Source organism: Chiloscyllium punctatum, chromosome 11 (genome assembly GCF_047496795.1).
Source record: "Chiloscyllium punctatum isolate Juve2018m chromosome 11, sChiPun1.3, whole genome shotgun sequence".
Classification (NCBI taxonomy): Eukaryota; Metazoa; Chordata; class Chondrichthyes; order Orectolobiformes; family Hemiscylliidae; genus Chiloscyllium; species Chiloscyllium punctatum.
Window position 1 is genome coordinate 63032339 of NC_092749.1, and position 24697 is coordinate 63057035.

Below are 24697 nucleotides of genomic sequence, written 5' to 3' on the forward strand. Positions count from 1 at the left end.
TCTATTTTGAAATCCAGAACTCAAATTATTGACTATAAAATACATCTTTTTGGAGCTTCGGTAGGGTAAAAGAAAACAAAGATACTGCAGTCACCATTGCTGTTTCCATTTCATTCTTTGCTAGTCCATTGGGTTACTTGGATTTACTGCCTCTATCAAAAAATGCTTTCCTGTTTTAAGTATAATTTTGCTGACTACTTGTATGCAAGATAAGTACTTTCATAAACAGAAATCATATGCAAACATGGGGCTTTCTTACACTCTCATTCTCAAAGTACATCACATTGACCATTTTGTATTTTATAGTGTCATCTGCTGGTCTTTTTCCCCATGCTGTAAATTGCAGATCTAAAAATAATTAATGAAGTTAGCCAAATCTATAAAAATAGATGCTAAAATGACTGAATTTTGAGCAAAGCAACAATTGTGGAGTTACATTTGACTATGGCTGATTACCAGGTAGGTTATCGAAAGATTAAAGTCATTGAGAAATAATTCAAGCTCTATTATCTTCATCTGATTTGACACACATTGCTCAATTTACATGATCACAGTAGTTTTCAGGAATGCCCAAATGGCAAACAGGCGTTAGAGGGTTACACTTGAAATTGATTGCAAGGATCTGCAACAGGATACAGTTGGATTTGCATTCTGTAACAAAGCATTCATGCACTTTTTCATGTATAAATTATGTTACCAGACCACATTCGTACATTATTTTATCAGTGTTGGCTCTTAATAATTTTTACATAATTAACCTCTCTAATAGAAAACCACAAGGAACCTCTCCCCTTTTACAAGTTTCCCCTCTCACCTTAAACCTACGCCCTCTGCTTTTGGACTTATTACAGTCTCAGTATTCCAACGCAGAAATGTGAATATGTCTCTATCATTTTCAATTCTTTGGCAATAATCTTAATAAATTGTTATACCATATCAATGCTAAATAGTCCCAGAATGAAATCCTATTGTGCCTTCCATCACCATAACGTGCTCAAACACCCTACAGTTACTTCAACTTGTACCTAATTTTCAGACCAACTCAAAGACACAAAGTGGAGAAAACAATTTTGCAATTATAAGGTTCTTTCCATATGATATTTAAAATTATGATTCAGTATCTAAATCTACTGGAAGTATATGAATTTTTTTTAACAAGCTTAGTTTGAATCTTTGTTTCCTATAACCATTTTTAAATTCCAAGGAAGACCTGTAACTGCAAGTACTACTCCTTTATTTTACATACTGTTAGTTATAAGTGGAGATTCAGTTGCAGTTGAGTCTTGTGAAAATCTTGTTCTTCAATACCATTGGGATTCTGAGCCAAATACTTTATGTTGAATGCTGCCAATGGCCAACAACACTCCTTCAATGGAAAAGCACAATGGAGACAATTACATCACGTACATTACCAGATATATCATTGGCATCTAGATCCATATTTAGCCTGTTTTTGTTATGTTTCATTGATAATTAATGTTTAACCTGGCACCAGGGAGCAAAATTGCACACAACATTATATGAAGAACATTTCAAATTGTGGCTTTAAAACTCTCCAGACCGTAGCAAGACTTTGCAATATTCATACTAAACAGTCATTTCAAGGATCTTGTTACATTCAAAATGGTGTCTGCGTGGATCCAATGAATTAACCTTCACCATCCTTCAAAGTAGTTCCCAATGAAAAACTTAGACACATTTCATGTTGGCCAGTTTTCTAAACAAAAAGCTGAATACATCATTATTAAATCTTCCATTTGGTCATTTTACTGGTCTTTATATTAACAGTGCAATTTAAAAATTCTTAGGCTCTTGTAGTAATCAAGTTTAAAATCCTGGATCCCAAGATATTTTTTGCTGAATTTGTTTTTCTTCATAACAAATAATTTCATCACCAAGCTTAAAATTAAGGTCTTTATCCAAGCTGAGGCCACATTCCATCCTTGTCTTCACAACTGGGACATCGTCCTTCAGATGTTTGAGAGAGGTGAGAAAACCTGAATGAAAGGCAAAATTTTTTCATTACTATAAATTTGGTTTTATTCTGTTAATAACAAATACTTAGCAAAACATTTAAAAACATATGCAACTAACTTGTCAGCTCTTTGAGCCTGCTCTGCCATTCAGTATGATCATCATGCTCGGTAATATAAAACAAAGAACGTGGATGCTAGAAATCTGAAGCAAAAACAGAAATTGTTGGAGAAACTCAGCAAGTCTGGTAGTGTCTGGAGAGAAAGCAGAGTCAATATTTTGAGTTGTGACCTTTCTTCTGAAATGTTCTGAAAAGGGTCACTGGACTTGAAACGTTAACTCTGCTTTTTTTTCTACAGATGCTGTAAGACCTGCTGAGTTTCTCCAGTATTTTCTATTTTGTTTCAACCTACTCAGTATCTTGTTTCAGCCTTTACCCCATACACCTTGATCCCTTTAGCCCTGAGAACAATATCTATCTCCTTCTTACAAACATTTAATATTTTGGTCTCAACTGCTTTCTGTGGCAGAGGACTCCACAAGGCTTACCACACCCTGGGTAAAGAAGTTTCTCTTCACCAGAGTCCTAAATGGTTTACCTCATATCCTTAGACCGTGATCCCTGGTTCTGGATTCTCCAGTCATCAGGAATATCCTTCTTGCATTTACCCTGCCTAAACCCTGTTAGAATTTTATATGAGATCGCCCCACCCTCTTCATATGTTAGTCCTACTATCCCAGGAATCAGACTGGTAAACTTTTGATGTACCCCTTCCATAGCTAGACTATTCTTCCTCAGGTGAGGAGACTAAAACTGAACACAATACTCCAGATGTGCTCTCACCAAGGCCTTATTACAATTGTAATAAGACATCACTGCATTCTCTTGCTATGAAGACCAACATTACATTTCTCTTCTTCACCACCTGCTACAACCTATATGTTTACCTTAAGCAACAGGCGTACAAGGACATCCAGGTCACATTGCAACTTCCCCTTTTCTAATCTGTCATCATTCAGATACTTTTTTGTTACCAAAGTGGGTATCCTCACATTTATCCACATTTTCCTTCATCGGCCTTATATTTTCCCACTCACAGCTTGTCGAAATCACATTAAAGCTTCTCTGCATTCTCCTCACCATTCACCCTCCCACGCAGCTTTGTATCACCTGCAAACTTAAAGATATTACATTTAATTCCCTCATCTAAATCATTAAACATACTGTGACTAGCTGGAATCTAAGCATTGATCCCTGTGGTATGCTACTCGTCACTAGCTGCCACTCAGAAAATTACCTGTTTATTCCGACTCTTTGTTCTGTCTGCTGGCCAGTTCCTTATCCTCCCTGATGAAGAGCTTATGCTTGAAACATTGACTTTCTTGCTCCTCAAATGCTGCCTGATCGGCTGTGCTTTTCCAGCATCACACATTTTGACTCTGATCTCCAGCATCTGCAGTCCTCACTTTCTCCTATCCTTGGTAGTGCACAACGCCAAACTCATACTCTTTAATTTTACATGCGAAACCTTATCAAAAGCTTGGCACCATCTTCTTCCTAGCTTCCACTGCAGTACCTCTATGGCCACACATCATTCCTGGTCAACAAAGCAGTCAAACCTGCCCTATCCCTACCATCAGACTTTGTGAAAAGAGAGTTTCTTCTGATAATTTTTAAAAAAATTTCACTATTTGTTTAAATAAAAATTTACATTTTATAGATCATTCTCGAGTTGTAGTAAGTTACTGAATGATGTTCACAATGCTTTGCCTCCTGTTAGAATTATTGCAGGCGTACTGGGAGTAATTTGTTAAATAAGGGAATTTCATAGAAGGTATATAAATACAATTTGATAAATTCCAATAAGAGACTCATAATAGGCAAAATATACATTAACCTGGTTTTTAAAGAAAGAAAATTGCTGCTTTTGAAAGAGCATGGTTGAGACCATAGTACAGGAGCACTTTTGTAGGTTATATACACAGAACTGCACAAGAGATAAACTTGCCCTTCCACAAAATATTTCCATCACGGATGAGCTTAAACTTCATCTTTCTGTGCAACTGACCCTTCTGGACTCTGCACCCTGCTACAGGAACCTTTGTTTTACCTATTGTTACATGGAAGAGTGCCAACACTGATGCTTCTCCTGGAAGTAAACAAAATTGAATTAAAGAATCGTGAAAACTGCTCTTATAAAATACATATCTAAACAGTTAAGAACTGGGCATACATCAGTTCATATTTACAACACATAGACAAAGAAGTGAGTTTAAAAGGCTGCATCTCACAAAGAACGTATATTCAACTTATAAGTAGCAAAACACAAAACATACCTATTATATTTTCTTCAAGATCTGGTGGCAACTTTTCACTCAGTTCATCCTTGAGATCATCAATGAGTTTATAGATAACCTTATGCAATTTGATTTTTATTCCTTTCTTGGTAGCCATCTGTTGTACTTCTTTGCTTGCATTTACATTAAAACCAAACACAAGACCTAAAAATTCAAGAAGAATGCTGTTTCTCTTCAAGGCATATTCCATGTACTGCTTGTAATTGCAGTCGTACATGTCATTACTCCTTATCCTACACCAGAATCTTATCTCAACTGTATTCACAATATAAATTCAGGAAAACATTCACTGTAGGAGAGAGATGAAAAAGAACTTTGGGAAGGATAAGTTCACCCTCTGCCAGGAAATGAACATTTCTACTTGTTTTTCACCCAATGTAGATACATGATTAAACTACATTCATATTGCCTCAGTATTGCTTTCTAATTCCAAATAAGTTCATAAATGTCTGACAATATTTCTCGCAATAAGTTCCTTATAGGTTTTCAGTTATCAACATTTATTAAACTTCATGGAGATTCTATCAATCCACCATGGATTTAGAAGGAATAGGTAGTGTCAAACAAAACTAATGTAATTCATACAATTCGTTTATGAAAACAGCAGAACCAAAATTGGTTGAACAATAACAACAGAAATATTGTGGAGCGTCAGTGCTTCAAATCCCTCTTCACTATGAATAATATGATGGCAGCTGTTGGCAATATAAAATTTGCTAATGACATTAAATGTTACAGTTGAGTGATAGGCACAAGATAAATGGTAGCTTTCAAAAGAATTTGAGACATTTTCATGGTCAGATTTGGAAAATACATATGAATTTTAATGTCAGTTGGCATTAAATACACATACTGAGATTGATTAAGGTAACAGAAACTTGGGATGGTTTCTTATGTATTCTTGAAACATTTCATGACGTAAATCTGATGTTATGTTCTGCATTTAATTGAACCTAGTATTGATTCCGCTAAGTATCTCTGGAATTATTAACTTCCATAGATAATGTAAAAAGCTTAACAACAGGAATCACCTCAGCATGGTACAAACATTACTACAAGGTTGAAAACTGAATCAAGAGTTTGTTGGTGCTAGGGAGTGAAACGTATTTGCCAATGTCAGCTAATTCAAGTTAAATTTAGCATTTTAATTCCCTCAGCCTGGCTTTCAATTGCAGCCTGAACTTCACAAAACATCTTTCATTTCACTATCCTACTGAATATGGCTTGCTGAATGTGAATTGTCCTTTGAATATCAACTTTGTCCAAGATTTGTTTCAAATTTTCTCTTGTTTAAAATTGTACTATTTGTCTATTATATGCCTAACCTTAACAGTAATATTCAGGCTCATTTTATTTGTCATTTCACATCTTATTATCTCAGTAAAAGTTAACATATTTCCTTAATACTGTAAGGCCTAAAAACCTAAGATCATTTAGTCTTTCATAATGGCTTCAATTTTCACTTCACCACTCTAGATTAAAATTGAAATCAGGATCCAAAAATAAATATGATAGAGCAATAACCATGGAAGCTCTCCATTCTCTTGCCTGGCCAACGACAGTGAGGACATTATTTCAAGAATCCTGTTGGCAATCTGACTTTAAAAGAGTTACATTTCTGTAAATGTTCTGGAACTTAGATTCAACTCAGCCAGGTTTAATTTGTCTTATGCTTTCCCAATGTATGCGCAGGTGCTGGGTGTGAAATCAGAGGATTACCAATTTCTTTTCCCTTCACATCCTTTGGGTTGTAAGGCAAGGGCTGGGAAGCAAATCTCCAGCACAAATGCTAAGGCATGTTGTAAGTAAGGGAGAGAAACAGCAAATAAAAAAAATATGTAATTAAAAGCAGAATTGAACTCTTACCTGAAAAAATCTCTGCTGAAACAATATCATTTTCACTGATATCTCCAACACCAAAGTGAATCACTTTGAGTTTACACTGTTCGTCAGCATCATAACTATCAAGGATGTTTATAATGGCCTCTACAGAACCATCAACATCACCTACAGGGAGATAAAATAGATTTTTCAAATATTCAATCACCACCTCGGTTTAGGTTTCTGAACTGGTACCTATAACCAAGACAGAACATCATACCAACACTGGATAAAGAGATAAAGCAACAAGGAAATAAATATATTCATCACCAAAACAAGAATGCAAGCAATAAATCTAACTGGCAACAACTTCATCCAAAATCAGATGGATTGAGAATGTCTGACAGCAACCTAATAGCCCAGCAGAAAACCAGACTGTCCATCTCTTAAGCCTATGAAGAAAGGTAACAACAATATACAGTATGTAGAATCAAGAATCTAATATGGTTGTACTGCACCAATAAAGCACATCATTATCTTCAAGTTTATTCAATGAGAGTTAGGTTATATACATGAAGAAAGCTGCACAAGTGCAATCCTCATCTAGCTAGGAACATGGTACGGCTGCAATTTGGTTTTGGAGAAAAAAAAATGAAGTCTTTAAAGCTCCAAATTTTAGAAGAATACAAAGATACTGGACAAGTACATAAGTAGAAACCAGGCTGCTCTTGAATAGAATAATCACATTCACAATCAAGCATTATCCTCACATAACAGACACTAAGGCAAAGTGTTAGAGGGCTTTCATACTTTAATGAGAAAATCTTATTGCAGTCCCACTGCACTGAAAATTGATGCATAGGATGGTACAATCACAGGTCCATGTGTAGCAGGGTGAAGGTGTGGTATTAGTGGTGGAAGGGGGCATGACTCAGGTCAACACATGCACATATACATTTACCTTTTATTATTATTGGAAGTGAAAGCTCGTCAGTCTCAGTCCTTTCTTTAGGCCTTGTTGCCATTAGATGTTTATTGGCCTTGTACATAGCCGATTTTCTCCGTCTCCAGCTCATGCTAGTAAAGCTCTCCCGTTCCTTCTTGTACATTTCCTGGTGTTCCTTCTGTTTTGCTTCAATCACCTCAAGGTCTTGTTTAAGTTTTTCTTGTGTCTCAACATACTTCCTCCAATCTAACACCTCTCTGGCCCTTTGCTAACCAACCAAAAATGCCACTTAGAAAACTGAAGAATTCATGTTTTCGAGCAAATCACTGCCAATGAGACATGCATAGGATAACAATAAACCTATTCTGAGGAGTCTTAATTGATCATGAGAACAAACATATTACAAGAACTAAGATGTATTCCTCTCAAAAATTTTGTCTTTCCAGACATTCTAAATAGCAGTAGATGCTCCCAAGGCATCACTAGAAATATGTTCAATTACCAGATTAATATCAGAGTTCTAACCTATTACACTTAAACAGTTTGTAATATAAATTTTATATTAGCAATTTCTTGTGTAAAGCCTCATAAAATATATACATCATTCACTTTGAACCAAAGCGGCAAGAGACTTGATATTTTGCTGTCATCACTGATAATAGATTATAAAGAGTTGTAATACTAACAATCATTTATAGAATACAACATTTGGCTTCCATACCTCTGATTCCACTTCAAGAATTTCATCTCCAGCAGATGGAAGTTCCTTCCAACCAATTATCTCCACTGGGGTACTTGGTACAGCAGCTTTCATTGGCTTGTTATTCTCATCAAACATTAACCGTACTTTAGCCCAACTCTTCCCTGCCACCAGGATACAACCTTTTGTTAACGTTCCACGTTGGATAATAGCTGTGGTGACTGGTCTATCAAAAAAAGGGACTTGACAAATTTAATACATTTATGGTGGTGAAATGAAAGAAGATCGTCATTTATGCAGAAGATCAATCAGGTCAATCCCAGGACATCACTGCAAGAGTTCCTCAGGGTGGAGAAAGAGTTTTTGAAAATAATACATTAAGTCCATCACCTGAAGTATTGCTGCCTGCAGATAATTTTTCTGGATGTGAGTTAACAATGGAACCAGCTGTCTCCCTGCAAATGAGAGGTAGCCAATTAATGCCTATTGACTAGCTACATGGAGTCAGATTGAAGATACTGCCAGGATCTTACTGGTAGTAGTTGGGCCCAACGTTTTAGGTGAACCTTGATAGGTCCTTGGAAGAAGCCTCCATGCAGCTACATAGGACCAGAGAGGTTCTTGTATTTATCCTTCTGGAGAGGTTTCTGGAGCGGCTCCAGCCACAAATCCACAAATACACCTGCAGGCCACCTTGTGGAAAGGGCTCCCTCCACAATAATAGCTTAGCAGGTGCAGCCGAAAGTAATTTAAACATTTTACATCTTCAGTTGAAGTGTCAGAAATATGGATGACAGAGATGATTTTGGCCATTATAAGAAGAGAAATTACTTCTAAAGTTCCAAAGATTTGCAATTGATGGAGTTAAGATTTTTAAAAAAATAAATATCCCATCTACAACTTAGAAGGGAATCTATTCCAAATTTCCGTTATTATCATTCAAAAAATGTGAGCTGTTCAGAAGTTAAAGAATACAGTTTGACATAATTCTTCCTCCACTCTCTGTGTTGCTGTTTCGTGATGTGCCTGGACTCCACTCAGCACCAACTCATGAGGTTGGGCACTTTAAATGTAGAGACTAGTAGAAATGAACTTATAGCCATTACAGCATGTTTACTGGCTTAGGTTTAAATTATTTAAGCAATAAATAATGAAGCAATAGTTTGCTCGATCTGACAGTTCATTGCAAATACACGGTAAGTGCATTATTATAGTAAATTTCAGAAAACTAACTATATACACATCAATCATTAATACAGCACTGAAAAATTAAGAATCAAACATTTTCTTTACTGGTTTATTACAAAATATTAGTGCTACAATAGTTAACTATAATTTATAATTTTATTAGGAAATACATTATCAATTTTCAAAGACAGGTCATGTATCATCAATAACTTACCCTTTTCCTTTATCATTCCGACATTCAATAACAACACCCTCAACAGGTCCTGTACAATCAGCTTTCAACTCCAACATTTCCGACAGAGCAACAGCAGCCTCAGCTAAAGCCATCAAATTGTCTCCCTAATAAACATTTACAGCATATTAAAACATTTAATTACAGTTTAAAAAATGTATACAGTTCAAGAGATCGACAACCTGTGATTAAATAAGAATGGGATAGGTTAGGATAGTTCTATCTCAGTTGGATAATGGAGAGATGTTCAACACAGGTTGTTGAAGATTAACTGTTAAAGGTTACAAACAGGGGTGAAAAAGAATAGATTATAACACTTGCCTTTCCAAAGAAGATCATTTGTGACTTTGTCCAGAATGTTTCAGTACTATAGAAAACTGGTTGGTGCATTGTAAAGTGAAATTGTGGGAAAGAGGAATGAACTTTAGAAGCAATGACATGTTTATTGACACTGGAACAGACAGCAAGTTTGGAACTGGGGCAAAAGTTTGTGGGTACAGAGGGGACATGAGCAATATATTTTTGAAGAATGATGTCAGATTTGCGGTTGGGGGTGAGGTGTGAGTAAGTACCTGAGGAGAGTGAAGCATTAAATTTGCTTCTGGGCACCATGTTAGCTGAAATTATAATGTGGTCAACAGTTTGGTTGGGTTAGGGAAGCTGAAATTGGATGGATGACAAAAGGTTTGTGACAGTATTTCGGGAGATGAATAGAATCTAGACAGAATTGAGTTCATATCTAAAGGAGCAATGAACATTTTGGCGAAGTTTGTCCTGATGCAGTAGGGGAAGTGAAGGCAATGATAGCTCAGCTAAATACATTGTTTAAATCCTTGTACGCAACAATCCATGAACTCCTTGTACATACTTTGAGGTGAGGGAATTTAAGAAGATTGTTGCTGAGAAGAGAAGGCAGGGATTATGTTTGCATTTCTGACTGATCTTTTTAAAGTGTTCATTTTTCATGTTGGAGCATCATCTGATAATGCTTTTAAATGAAAAATAAATGGTTAAAATTGTTATTGTAACAATTGGCATCTCTTGAATTGAGGGAAAGAAGATGAAGAATATAATTGGGAATAATTGCTATGAGAAAATCATAATTCTAATAAGGATGAGGTCATTGAAGGTGGTGAAAAGCAAGTAACTTCAGAAATATTATGAAAAATTGTAGTGCAAAGACTAGACAGTTGGGATTACACATGTTCGGTATACTAATAAACACAAATTGGGGGCGGCATGTGGCTCAGTGATTAGCACAGCTGCCTCACAGCACCAGGGACCTGTGTTCCATTCCACCCTTGGGTGACTGTCTGTAATTTGCACATTCTCCCAGTGTTTGCATGGGTTTCCCAAGGGTGCTCTGGTTTCCTCCCATAGCCCAAACGTGTGCAGATTTGGTGGATTGCCCACAGTGTCCAGGACTGTAAAGGTAAAGTTGACTAACAATGGGAAATGCAGGATTATAGGATAGGGGTTGGGTCTAGGTAGGATGCTCTTTGGAGGGTTGGTATGGACTCAAAGGGCTAAATGGCCTGCTTCCACACTGTAGAGATTTTGTGTTCTAAATCCAAAATGCATCCAGTTTACCTTTCAAAGGAACATAGACAATATTATATTCTTAAACTATTTCTGCCAGAATTACATGCTCTTCTGTTTACTAGAGATTGTTTCAAAGAATGAATGTTACATCGTTTGTGTAACTGGAAAATAATTATAATTTATCCCCTTACTCCAAATACCTTTACTAGCTTTGGCCTAATTTAAAAATGCTACTGAGCAACATTCAAAATGGAAACAGCCAGAATTTTCAAAAATGTTGTTATGCTATTTTTTTCCAAGTCTGTTTCCGTGCGTCCATAAACAGCTGCTTTCATAGTATGATTTGGAGATACTGGTGTTGGACTGGGCTGTAAAAAGTTAAAAATCACACAACACTAGGTTATAGTCCAACAGGTTTATTTGGAGGCACTAGCTTTCGGAGTGCTGCTCCTTCATCAGGAGGTTGTGGAGTATAAAATTATTAGACACAGAATTTATAGCAAAAGTTTAAATGTAACTTTTAAAAAAGCTTTGCGATTTATGTATTAAAGAATTGAAATCAACATGGTCATTCTAAAAGATGAGAGACTTAAACAATCCAGGTGTTTTTCAAAGTATAATTTCAGTTACATCACACTGTAAACTTTTGCTATAAATTTTATGTCTTACAATCTTATACTTCACAACAACCTGATGAAGGAGCAGCACTCTGAAAGCTAGTGTTCCCAAAAAAAACCTGTTGGACTGTAACCTGGTGTTGTGTGATTTTTAACTCTGGTTTCATAGTAACAACTTGAACAAAGACTTTGTTGTGAATCATCACTTTTGCCCTTTTTGACGGTTCGCGTTAAAGAAATCCAACATGGGAATGTAACTACTTTGAACAAGTGGTTGAAAAACTGGGCAGAATAATGGCAGATAGAATTTAATCCCAATAAGTATGATGTGATGCATTTTGGATGTCCTGTAAGGAAAAGTCAAAAACGACATGACACCCTGTCATAATTCAACAGGTTTATTTGAAAGCACAAGCTTTCACAGCCTCACTCTTTCTTCAGGTGTTAGTGAAGAGGATATATCAGACACAAAATTCATAAGTTAAAGATCAAACGGTCATACAACTGATGCAAATATAACATACTAACCTAGATGAATGTTAAGTCTGTAATAGGTTAGAATGGAGATGCAGGTTCCTATTGACATATGTAAATCCCAGAATTTCTTTCAAGTCACAGTCCTGAGATAATTTAAAGCTTTATCAGCATAAAAGAGGTGACATCTAGGTCAGACAATGCATTTTAGGTGTGTGGCCTTATTGAGAGTCGGCTGTGTCCTAACCTGAAGTCAGACTGGTTTTATTTCCAAAGTAGGAATTCATAAAATGCCACATTGACTGCCTGGCTACAAATTGTGTGCTTTTTGAACAAAATAGAATGTATCTGCAAATTATACTTCAAATATACACCTTATAGATTTGTATTTATGTAAGTGTGTGTGTGTGTGTGCGTGCACGTGTGAGAGAGAGATAGTGAGAATGAATGAGTGAGATACTGTGTGTGCGTGCTTGAGAGAGTGTGTATGTGAGGTACTAAATTATAGAACATAGAACATTACAGCGCAGTACAGGCCCTTCGACCCTCAATGGTGCGCCGACCTGCAAAATTAATCTGATGCCCATCTAACCTACACCGTTCCATTATTATCCATATGTCCAATGCCCGTTTACATGCCCTAAACATCGCCGAGTCTACTACTGTTACAGACAGGCTGATCCATGCCCTACTACTCTGAGTAAAGGAACTACCCTAATATCTGTACTAAATCTATTACCCCCTCAATTTAAAGCTATGTCCCCTGTGTTAGCCTTCACCATCCAAGGAAAAAGACTCTCCTGTCCACCCTATCTAATCCTCTGATTATCTTATATGCCATAACTACGCCACCTCCCAACCTTCTTCTCTCCAACAAAAAACTGTCTTAGTTCCCTCAGCCTTTCCTCGTAAGGCCTTCCTTCCATACCAGGCAACATCCTAGTAAATCTCCCCTGAACCCTTTCCAAAGCTTCCACATCCTTCCGATAATGCAGTGACTAGAACTGCACGCAATACTCCAGGTGCGGTCTTACCAGTTCTTGTGCAGCTGAAGCATTATCTCGTGACTCCGAAGGTCAACACCCCTACCAATAAACACCAACACACCATATGCCTTCTTAATAACCCTATCAACCTGGGTGGCAACTTTCAGGGATTTATGCACTAGGACACTGAGATCTCTCTGATCATCTGCACTGCTAAGAATTTTACCATTAGCCCAGTACTCTGCATGCCTGTTACTTCTTCCAAGTGAACTACCTCACACATTTCCACATTAAACTCCATTTGCCACTTCTCAGACCACCTTTAGATTAGATTAGATTAGATTACTTACAGTGTGGAAACAGGCCCTTCGGCCCAACAAGTCCACACCGCCCCGCCGAAGCGCAACCCACCCATACCCCTACATCTACCCTTTACCTAACACTATGGCCAATTTAGCATGGCCAATTCACCTGACCTGCACATCTTTTGGACTGTGGGAGGAAACCGGAGCACCCGGAGGAAACCCACGCAGACACGGGGAGAACGTACAAACTCCACACAGGCGGGAATTGAACCCGGGTCTCTGACGCTGTGAGGCAGGAGTGCTAACCACTGTGCCACCGTGCTGCCCACTGAACCCGGGTCTCTGGCGCTGTGAGGCAGCAGTGCTAACCACTGTGCCACCGTGCCGCCCACCTCTGCATCTTATCTACGTCCCTCTATAACCAACAATATAGAGTCACAGAGATGTACAGCATGGAAGCAGACCCTTTGGTCCAACCCGTCCATGATGACCAGATATCCCAACCCGATTTAGTCCCACCTGCCAGCACCTAGCCCATTTCCCTCCAAACCTTTCCTATTCATATATCCATCCAAATGCCTTTTAAATGTTGCAATTGTATCAGCCTCCACCACTTCCTCTGGCAGCTCAGTCCATACACGTATCACCCTCTGCGTGAAAAGGTTGCCCCTTAGGTCCCTTCTTCGGCATTGTCCACAACTCTGCCTACCTTAGTGTCACCTACAAATTTATTAACCCATACTTCTATTCCCACTTCAGATCATTTATAAAAATAACAAACAGCAGTGGACTCAAAACAGATCCTTCCGCACACCAGTGGTAACTGAGCTCCAAGATGAACATTTCCCATCAACCACCACCCTCTGTCTTCTTTCAGCTAGCCAATTTCTGATCCAAACTGTTAGATCACCTTCAATCCCAAAACTCCTTATTTTGTGCAATAGCCTACCATGTGGAACCTTGTCAAACGCCTTACTGAAGTCCATATACACCACATCAATGGCCTTACCTTCATCTACCTGTTTTTGTCACTTTCTTGAAGAACTCAATAAGGTTAGTGAGGCACAACCTAACCTTCACAAAACTCTGTTGACTATCCCTAATCAACTTATTCCTTTCCAGATGATTATAAACCCTATCTTTTATAACCTTTTCTAACACCTTACTCACAACTGAAGTAAGGCTCACTGGCCTATAATTACCAGGGTTGGCCCAACTCCTCTTCTTAAACAAGGGAACAACACTTGCTAACCTCTAGTCTTCTGGCACTACTCCTGTTAACAATGATGACATAAAGATCAAAACCAAAGTGTCTGCAATCTCCTCCCTGGCTTCCCAGAGAATCTGAGGATAAATCCCATCCAGCCCTGTGGTCTTATCTATTTTCAGATGGTCAAAAATTGCTAAAACCTCCTCTTTGTCAACATCAATCCCATCTAATCTTGTAGCCTGTATCTCTGTATTTGTGCTAACATTGCCCTTTTCCAATGTGAATACTGATGAAAAGTATTCATTAAACACTTTCCCCATGTCCTCAGATTCCACACACAACCTTTCACTTCTATCTTTGATTGGCCCTAATCTTAGTCTAGCCATTCTTTTATTCCTGACATACCTATACAAGGCCTTAGATTTTCCTTGATCCTATCATTCAACAACTTCACATGTCCCCTCCTGGCTCTTCTTAGCCCTCTCTTTAATCTTTCTCAAGCCCCCTACCTAAGCCTTCATGCCTCATCCTCACATAAGCCTTCCTCTTCCTCTTGACAAGAGTTTCAACTTCTTTAGAAAACCATGGCTCCCTCTCTCAACAACTAGCTCCCTGCCTGATAGGCATATACTTATCAAGGACCCGCAGTAGCTGTTCCTTGAATAAGGTCCACATTTCAAAAGTGTCCATCCCCTGCAGTTTCCTTCCCCATCCTATGCATCCTAAATCTTGCCTAATCGCATCATAATTGCCTTTCCCCCAGTTGTACCTATGTTCCTGCGGGTATATACCTATCCCTGCCCATTGCTATTGTAAACATAACCGAATTATGGTCATTATCGCCAAAGTGCTCACCTACCTCCAAATCTAACACCTGGCAGGGGTCATTCCACAGTACCAAATCCAAAATGGCATAGCCCCTTGTTGGCCTGTCTGCATACTGTGTCAGAAAACCCTCCTGCACACATTGAACAAAAACTGACCCATCTAAACTATTTGAACTATAGTATTCCCATTGAATATTGGGGGAGTTAAAGTCCCCCATAAAAACTACCCTGTTACTCTCACTCCCATCGTCAATCATCTTTGCTATCCTTTCCTCTACATCTCTGGAACAATTCGGAGGCCTATAGAAAACCCCCAGTGGGTGACCTCTCCTTTCATTTTCTAACCAGCCCAAACTACCTCAGTGGATGAGTCCTCAAACGTTACCTCAGCTGCTGTAGTACTACCTTTGTTTAACAATGCCAGACCCGACTCTTTTACCATCTTCTTTATTCTTGATGAAACATCTAAATCCTGGAATCTGCAACAACCATTCCTGTCCCTCCTCTAGTCACGTCTCTGAAATGGCCACAAGATCGAAATCCCAGGTACCAACCCATGCTGCAACTTCGTCCACCTTATTCTGTATGCTCCTGGCATTGAAGTACGCACATTTTAAACCAACATCCTGATTGCTGGTGCCCTCTCGCAACCTTGTAAACCTATCCCTGACCTCACTACCCTGAACCTCCTATACACTGGACCTATAATTCACATTCCCATCCTCCTGATGCAGTAGTTTAACCCTCCCCCACCCCACAAAATGTATTAGCAAATGTCCCTCCCAGGATATTGATACCCCTCTGGTTCAGGTGAAGACCATCCTTTTTGTAGAGGTTCCATCTTCCCCAGAAAGAATTCCAATTATCTAACAATCCAAAACCCTCCCTCCTGCACTATCCCTGCAGCCACATGTTCAGCTCTGCGCTCTCCCTGTTCCTCGCTTCACTAGCATGTGGCACGCACAACAAACCAGAGATAACAACTCTGTTTGTTCTAGCTCTAAGCTTCCACCCTAGCCCCCTGAATTTCTGCCTTAAATCGCGGTCTCTCTTCCTACCTACGTCGTTGGTGCCTATGTAGACCATGACTTGGGGCTGCTCCCCCTCCCCCGAAGGATCCTGAAAACACGAACCCTGGTACCTGGGAGACAACACACCAATTGTGAGCCTCTGACATTCCCACAAAACCTCCTGTCTGTCCCCCTAACTATGGAGTCCTCAATGAATAAAGCTCTGCTCCTCTTCCCCCTTCCCCTCTATGCAAAGGGACAGACTCTGTGCCAGAAACCTGTGCCCCGTTACTTACCCTGGTAGGTTTCCCCCCACAACAATATCCAAAACAGTATACTTGTTGTTGAGGGGAACCATCAGAGGAGATCCCTGTACTGCCTGCCGGTTCTCTTTCCTACCCCTGACTATAACCTATCTACCTTCTTCATGTGGCTGTGAAGTAACTACCCATCCGTAACTCCTCCGCCTCCTGAATGACCCGAAGTTCATCCAGCACCAGTTCCCTAACATGGCTCTCGAGGAGCTGGAGTTGGATGCACTTCTCACAAATGAAGTCAGGAGGGACACCAGAGTGACTCTCACCTTCCACATACTGCAGGAGGAACATTCAACTGCCTTTACCTCCATTCCGGCTATTCTAAATTCCCAAATAGACTGCCAACAAAAAAATCAAATGAAACACGAAAGAAAACACTTGTCACCTTAACAACCAATGCACATAACTTTTTTTTGGTTTGAGGAGGAGGATGGGTAGGAGACACTACCTGAGTAGTGCTTTGGGTAAAGCAACTGCTCAAATATATGATCTCGTGACCTCTGACTGCGTCCAGGAGCTGAAGAAAAAATGGAACTAAAAGAAATTTAAACCATGTACTCACGCATCCTGACAGGCTCCGCTGCTCCCTGAGATATGGAATGTACTCCCTGAGAAAGTGGTACAGGCAAGTACTCGTGCAAGATTTAAGAAGCATCTGGATAATACTTAAAATGCCAGTGCATAGTTGGCTATGGACCAAATGCAGGTAAATGGGGTTAATGTAGTTTGGTGTTTATTGGTCGTCATAGACATGTTGGGCTGAAGGGCCTGTTTTCTGTGCTGTATGATTCCATCTTTGGTAGATGTGATAAAGTTACAACATTGAAACTGCAGTGAATGAAGGATACCATTAAAATAAATTACCTTAAGGGCTGATATATTTATGGACTGAACATCACCACCATATTCTTCACAAATCACATCATAAGCTAACAACTCCTTTTTTACTTTTTCATGATTTGATTGTGGTTTGTCACACTTGTTTACTGCAAGAATTATTGGAACTGCAATGAGAACAGTTAAAATTAGATGGAAATAAATAACGTGGTACAATAGTAAAAGAAATTTGAAAACATTTTCATTATCAGCTATTTTTGATAATCAATTTCTATAGCTCTTTAGTTATTTACATTCATGAAAGGAATTAAGCTTTTTAAAAATTGGTTTGGCTAACTGCAGTAGAATTGCCACCAGATCAGGACTCAGGTGATTGAAACTTTAAAGTTGCACTTACACTAGGTCTGAAGCAGATTGCATGCAATGCTATACAAAAGAATCAGCTGATCTTTACTGTGTTTCAAGAGAGGAAGTGGCGATTTTAATTCATTTGTTAAAAGGTACTTCTAAGATTTTGTGATTTTCAAAAGAGTGAATAAACTGCCAAATGCTACCCTTCTCCAAAATGTCTGGTGCACAATGATGTCATGTTTGCAGTATCAGCAACCGAGAGGTTTTGAGTTAAAATACCATCATGATAAACTGTGAAACTGAAAGCATTATTTAGGTGATAATTCATAGGCTGGCATCAGACAACAATTACCTGCAATGTAATTGGGAAGGAAAACATTAATGTGTCTCAGGGAAGGAAACCTGTTATGCTTATCTGTGCTTGCATTTGATTCTGGTTCCAGACAACATACCCTTTGATATGCCAAGCAAGACTCTTAATTACACAAAAAAAACTCTAAAAGTAACCACACTACCTTCATGACAATATAAGCAAATGATATTAGCCACTTCGTGCGACTGAAGGAAAAGAAACATGAAACATCCAGTGACAAGTGACACACACTAGTTTCTGAAATCTGCACAACTCTAGATTTGAACTTACCATTAGCATTTTTAGCATGTTGAATTGATTCTACGGTTTGCTCCATTACTCCATCATCTGCAGCAACCACTAGTATCACAATGTCCGTCACATTAGCACCACGGGCTCTCATTGCGGAAAAGGCAGCATGGCCTGGTGTATCTAGAAAGGTTATCTTTTCACCAGATGGTAAGTGCACTGTGTAATCAAATAAAACATTTCAGTTGAGAAATGCAAACAAAAAATGGTTTGTTATCAGGAAGGCACTGGTAGACTATTGTAGTAAAGAAGTGGATACTTTAGAAATTAGAAGAACAAACATTCATGCTTTAGTTAAACTCCAGAATAAGTGCGGCGTCTTTCAGAGAGCTTTATTGTACAAAAGGTCTAAATATTTTGGTATGCTGCATATTCTTTAAATGCACAATCACATAAGAAATTTTAGTTAAAATTTACTGAAGTACGCACACAAAAATTCCAGGCAAATCCATCCAATTACTGCCTCATCTTGATCATTAGCGAAGTTCTGAAAGGGGTCATTGACAGTGGTATCAAGTGGCACTTAGTCAGCAATAACCTACTCATTGATGTTCATTTTGGGTTCTGCCAGTGCCACTCAGCTCCTGACCCCATTATAGCCAATGTGAATCAGTTGACAAGTCTTTACTGGCTGGAAGCATATTTAGCTCAAAGGAAGATGTTTGTGGTTGTTAAATGTGACGTACAACTATTCTGTCAATAATCAAATATATCTTGTACACAAAAACAGGACAATTCCAACTTGAGTGATGACCTCCCCATCAGTCTAGTCTCAATCATTCATAAAGTGATACTCAGTGTTATCAACAGTGCTCTCAAGCACCACTTGCTTAACAATAACTTGCTCATAAAAGCTCAGTTTGGGTTTGACCAGGATACTAAGCTCCTGACTTCCTTATAGCCTTGGTCCAACTTGGACAAAAGAGTTGAATTCAAGAGGTGACAGCCATTGTTTTTGACATCAAGGCCATATGACTGCACAATGTTCAGCAGATGCTGAAGTAGTCCATGCTCAAATACAGCAAGAACTGTACAATTTCCAGGCTTGGGATGACAAGTGATAACTAATATTTACAACTCACAGATGCCAGAGAATGATCATTTACAACAAGAGAGAATCTAACTATTGTCCCTTGATATTTAGTAACATCACTGTCACTGAATCCCCCACTATCGACATCCTGGAGGTTACCAATGAGCAGAAATTGAACTGGTCTGGTCATATAAGTACTTAGCTACAAAGTCCTAAGTCTGTCCACCATCTACAAGACACAAGTCAGGAGTGATGAAATGCTTCCCACTTGCCTGGATGAGTACAGTTCCAACCAACACTCAAGAAGCTTGACACTATCCAAAGCAACTTGCTTAACTGACACCACATCTTACAAACATTTTGCCCCTTCACCACTGATATCCAGTATCTGCAACGTGTGCTATCTTCAAGATGCACTGCAGAAATTCACCAAGGCTCCTTTGACAGCCCCTTCAAAACCCATGACCATTACCATCTAGAATGACAAGGGCAGCAGATACATGGGAATATTACCTGCATATTCCCCTCCAAGTGCTCACTACCCAGATTTGTAAATTTTTTTCTGCCCTTTCAGTGTCACTGGGTCAAAATCCTGGAACTATCTCCCTAAAAGCATTGTGGGTATAACTGTACACAATGGACTGCTGCTGTTCAAGAAGAGAGCTCACCATCTTGCTTGATTTTGACCCCATCCACTACTGAAACGCTCACTCCCTCTAGCACTGATGCATAGTGGTAGAAGTGTGCATCATCTACAAGATGTACTGCAGCAACTTCTTTAACAGCACCTTCCAAACCTTTGAGCTCTACCACTGCTCAGAAAGACAAGATCATCAGTTGTGAGGGCCTACAATGATTTGCAAGTACCCCTCCAAGCCACAGACCACGGTGACTTGGAACTATATCCGTTTACTGTTACTGCATCAACATCCTGGAATTCCGTTCCTAACATCACTGTAGAGCAATTACATATCAAATATAACAGTTCAGGAAGGTGGCCTTTCCAATTAGAGATGGACAATATATGTTAGCCTACACAGTGACACTTTTATGTCAGAAAAGAAGAGAAAGAATCCTTTCCAAAAAGAAGGATGCATGCCAGTAATTAATGACTTGTTTGCAAAATTATTTTCAAGAGTTTGATTTGAGAGAATGTAACTTAACTCATGGCTCAAACTACACACACATCAAAAAAAACTTTTTTTTTGTTAAGCAGAACTTCTTCATTATGGAATCTCACAGGGACCCTTTGGAATGTAACAACAACTTGCTATTATCAATATTTTTAATGCAGTGGAATGTTTTAGGGATTTCACAGTGGTGTTAAAAAACAAAAACTGACACCAATTCACAAGATTAGAGTGGTGCTTGAATAGCACAGCAGGTCAGGCAGCATCTGAGGAGCAGGAATATCAATGTTTTGGGCAGGAGCCCTTCATCAGGAATAAGGCCAAGAGCCTCTGGGGTGGAGAGATAAATGGGAGTGGGTGGGGTTGGGAGAAGGTAGCTAAGAATGCAATAGGTGGATGGAGGTGGGGATGAAGGTAGACCGGATAAGTGGAAAGGAAGATTGGCAGGTAGGACAGGTCATGAGGATGGTGCTGAGCTGGAAGGTTGGAATTGGGGTAAGGTGGGGGGAGGGGAAATGAGAAAACTGGTGAAGTCCACATTGATGCCCTAGGGTTGAAGTGCTCCGAGGTGGAAGATGAGGCATTCTTCCTCCAGGTGTCAGGTGGTGAGGAAGTGGCGATGGAGGAGGCCCAGGACCTGCATGTTCTTGGCAGAGTGGGAGGGGGAGTTGAAATGTGGGGTTGATTGGTGGCATTTTGAGGCAGATGAATTGGTTTTAAGAAAGCACTAGGATAAAAAGAGGAAGAGATGCTTAAGGTGAAGGAATTCCATTGTTAGAGGGATTGTGAAGGGATGGCTACAAATTATGGAAATGTTAAAACCAGCGATGCTCAGACCAAAATTGAAGGGGCACAAATATCTTGGAGGGGGTTAAAGAGATAGGAAGTAGCAAGGTCATTGAAAGATTTACAAACATGGTTCAGAATTTTAACTCTGGGGCATTGCTTAACCTAAAGCAATTAAGTAAACAGGTGCAGGAGTAATGGGTGAAAGGCCTTTTTGTGCAAATCAGGATATGGACAGAATTTTGGATGAGCTTAAACTCATGGAAGTTGAAAATCCAGCCAGGGCTGCACTGGAATAATCCAGAGATAACAAGGCACGAAGGAGAATTTTAGCAACAGGTGAACTGACACAAGGATGGAAATGGGCAATGTTAGGGAGATGGAAGTAGATGGCCTTGGTGAAGGCACAGATTTATGGTTCGAAGCTCATCATGGGGTTAAATATAATAAACAAGGATTGCAAAAAAATGTCTTGAGTTGCCAGTAGAAAGTGGAGTTAACAGCTAGGGAACAGACTGCCCTGTGTAGAATGTCTGAGAGAAAATTCCTGTTCATCCAGTGGCAGATGTTATACAAACAATTTTTACAACTTAGAAACTACACAGGGCTCAAGGGATGTGGTGATCCAATAGAAATAGGAATTGTCAACATACTTGGGGAACCAGACTTGTTTTTGGATGATGTTAAAATTAAAGAATGGGTCAAGGCCCATTTCGTCTGTCATACTGCAGAACAGCACGTGAATGTAAAATAAGAGGGACATGTGATAGACCTGTGGGGGAGCCATAGATAACTGTATGGGAACAGAAAGAGAAGTACAGCAAGCAATTTTCACACTGCAACTGAACTGGTAAAATTGGAACCAGGTAAGCATAAGTTTACTTAGCTGGGTTTCAAAGGAGAAGAGTGTTATGGTCAACTCTGTGCAAAGCTGATGGCAGGTTGGGGAGAATGGAAAGTAATTTACCTGTCACAAAGCTAGTCCTTTTTTTTCTAAAAACTGTTCCTTGGCTCAAGGATACTCTGTCCTTGATTTTTTTAGGAGGGGTAATAAACCAGGCCAGGCTCTGATTAGTCTGGTTTCGTACAGAAATTAAAGGGTATTGAGAGACCTTTTTATTTATATGTAAACAGATGAGACTTCAGGGGCTGAAGTGGTCATATTTTAGAAGTGACCTGTATAAAGAAAGGGGCCTGATCAGCTCTCTAGCTGAGCTGAGCAGTTTAGTTCAGGCCAGAATTGGTTGGGAGTTCAACCATGAGTATGTGGAAACTATCTCTTCTGCCCTTCTAAATTCAACCTGTAAGCATGTGACCCTTTTTTGTACTGTGTTTTAAAGGGTGTTTGCTTATTGGGACTGTTGTGTATATTCAGAACAGCACACTTAAGTCTAGTTTGGATACACCGAGTTCTGTCGGGGTTCTTTATTCTGTTCTTCGTGTTTCATTCTGTAATTTTGTGAATAACATTTTTATCTGTTTTAAACATGGCAATCAACCTCACTAACTTAATCCAGGTAATTTTCACTGTACCCTTAACAAAACAATTTACAAAGTTATGGTCTGGGCTGCCTGCTTAAGAATGTTTTGAGTGGTGTGACCTAGTCCATAACAGACTGGGGGCTCTTCGTGAGATTTTAAACAGCGAGTGGTAGGTGCTAATGTCTTTATTTTGGGTGTTGGTTTGGTTGGGTAGACAAAGCTTGGAATAGTAATGGCTCTTTCAGTTGCCAGAAGTTTTCTGGATGTGGATGCAGTGACTTTGGGAAGTTTTGCAAAAAGTGAACAAGACCCAAGCTGCAGGAATTAGCAGAGAAACTGGAATTGGAACTGCCTGCTTCTGTGAGGTAAGAAGAGATAATTACAGCAGTAGCTCAGCATTTAAACTTGTTGGAGAAATCATCAGAATCTATAGAGATAGCCAGAATTCAATTGCAAATGAAGCAGCTTGAGTTAAGACAAGAGTTAAGGAAAGGACAGCAGAAATGGAACAATTTGAGCTACAATTAAAAGTAGAAGAAAGGGAAAAAGAGCAGCAGAACAGAGAGAAAAAGAGAGGGCAGCAGAAGAGAGGGAAAAAGAGACCTTTTGAACTTCAAAAACTGACACTTAAAAAGGAAAGTCAGCTTAAAATGCTGGAGATAAAGGCTGAGGGTAGGCTTAGTGAGGAAGAGAGTGAGGATGAGCAAGCCCCTGGTAATCATAAGCCTAGTGAGAAACTGTTTAAGTATGTTCAAGCATTGCCTAAATTTGATGAGAAGGATGTGGAAGCTTTTTTCATCTCATTTGAAAAGGTGGCTAAACAAATGCAGTAGCCAGTGCCAATGTGGGTTTTGTTGATCCAAACAAAACTTGTCGGTGGGGCTGGTGAGGTATTCGCATCACTATCAGAGGGGGAATCTGGGGAGTATGAGGAGGTGAAAAAAGCCATTTTAAGTGCATATGAGCTTGAACCAGAAGCCTATTGATAATGTTTCAGGAATCTAAGGATGGATCCTGGTTAAGCCGAGATTGAGTTTGAAAGGATCAAACAGTAATTTCGAAAGATGGATAAGAGCTTTAAAAATCAAGTAAACCTATGATGCCTTTAGAGAAATGATTGTTTTGGAGGAATTCAAAAAATCATTGCCTGAAGTAGAATGAACTCATGTGGAAGAGCAAAGAGTTAAAACAACAAGGTTAGCAGTTGAAGTGGCTGATGATTATAAGCTAGTTCATAAAACTCGGTTTGGCTTCCAGAATCAATTTCAGTCCATGAGAGGTAGAAATTGGGGCAAAGACAAATCCTCACGTGGAAAGGGAAAGGTAGATCTCAGCAAAGATCATAAGGATAACTTACCAAAGGGTAAAAAAGAAACCAGTGAGGGGGACGAAGAAGTTAAAAAGCTCTGGTGCTTTCATTGCAATAATGTGGGCCACACGAAATCACAGTGTTGATGGGCTAGGGGAAAGCCAGATGCAGGAAAACCAGACAAGCCTGGAAGTGTTATTGGACTAGTAACAAAAAGCACAAGGGAAGTTAGACAACTGCCTCAGAGTGTACAAGATGTTCAGAGGTTGGATAAGGAGGAAGTGCCAGATCTGTTTAAAAAATATACATGCAAGGGTAAAGTTTATTCACATAGACTCAAATTTTCCAGTGTCCTCTTGCATGCACATTTTGACTGCTCTCCAGGCCTGAGATCATCACTCTGTTTCCACACTTTTTCTTTTTGATTACTACTTTTCTCTTTACCTCTCCTGACACTCCCTGATATCAATGCTCCTCCATTTAAATTCTCTTCTCTCAGATGCTCTGCTCTTCCAATTCCGTATCCAGTTTTTTGGTACTGCTTGATATTCCAACTCTCTTGCTGCATCCCAGGCTTCACTCCCTCTTAGATAAGCTCTAT

General features: G+C 39.3%; 1 protein-coding gene across 3 annotated transcripts in view; it reads right to left on the minus strand.

Moving 5' to 3' along the window:
* Positions 1-279: 279 nt before the first annotated feature.
* The window catches only part of mtif2 (mitochondrial translational initiation factor 2), a 54471-nt gene continuing 30053 nt past the window's right edge, over positions 280-24697 (minus strand). For all 3 annotated transcript variants that reach the window (XM_072580939.1, XM_072580940.1, XM_072580941.1), the window contains 9 exons: positions 18339-18515; positions 17372-17511; positions 9202-9326; positions 7821-8025; positions 7115-7367; positions 6199-6339; positions 4312-4476; positions 3984-4124; positions 280-1997 (listed from right to left, as the gene is read on the minus strand). In XM_072580939.1, coding sequence (XP_072437040.1) covers positions 1828-1997; positions 3984-4124; positions 4312-4476; positions 6199-6339; positions 7115-7367; positions 7821-8025; positions 9202-9326; positions 17372-17511; positions 18339-18515 — 1517 coding nt within the window. In that variant the 3' untranslated portion in view covers positions 280-1827. The remainder of the gene's footprint in view (positions 1998-3983; positions 4125-4311; positions 4477-6198; positions 6340-7114; positions 7368-7820; positions 8026-9201; positions 9327-17371; positions 17512-18338; positions 18516-24697) is intronic.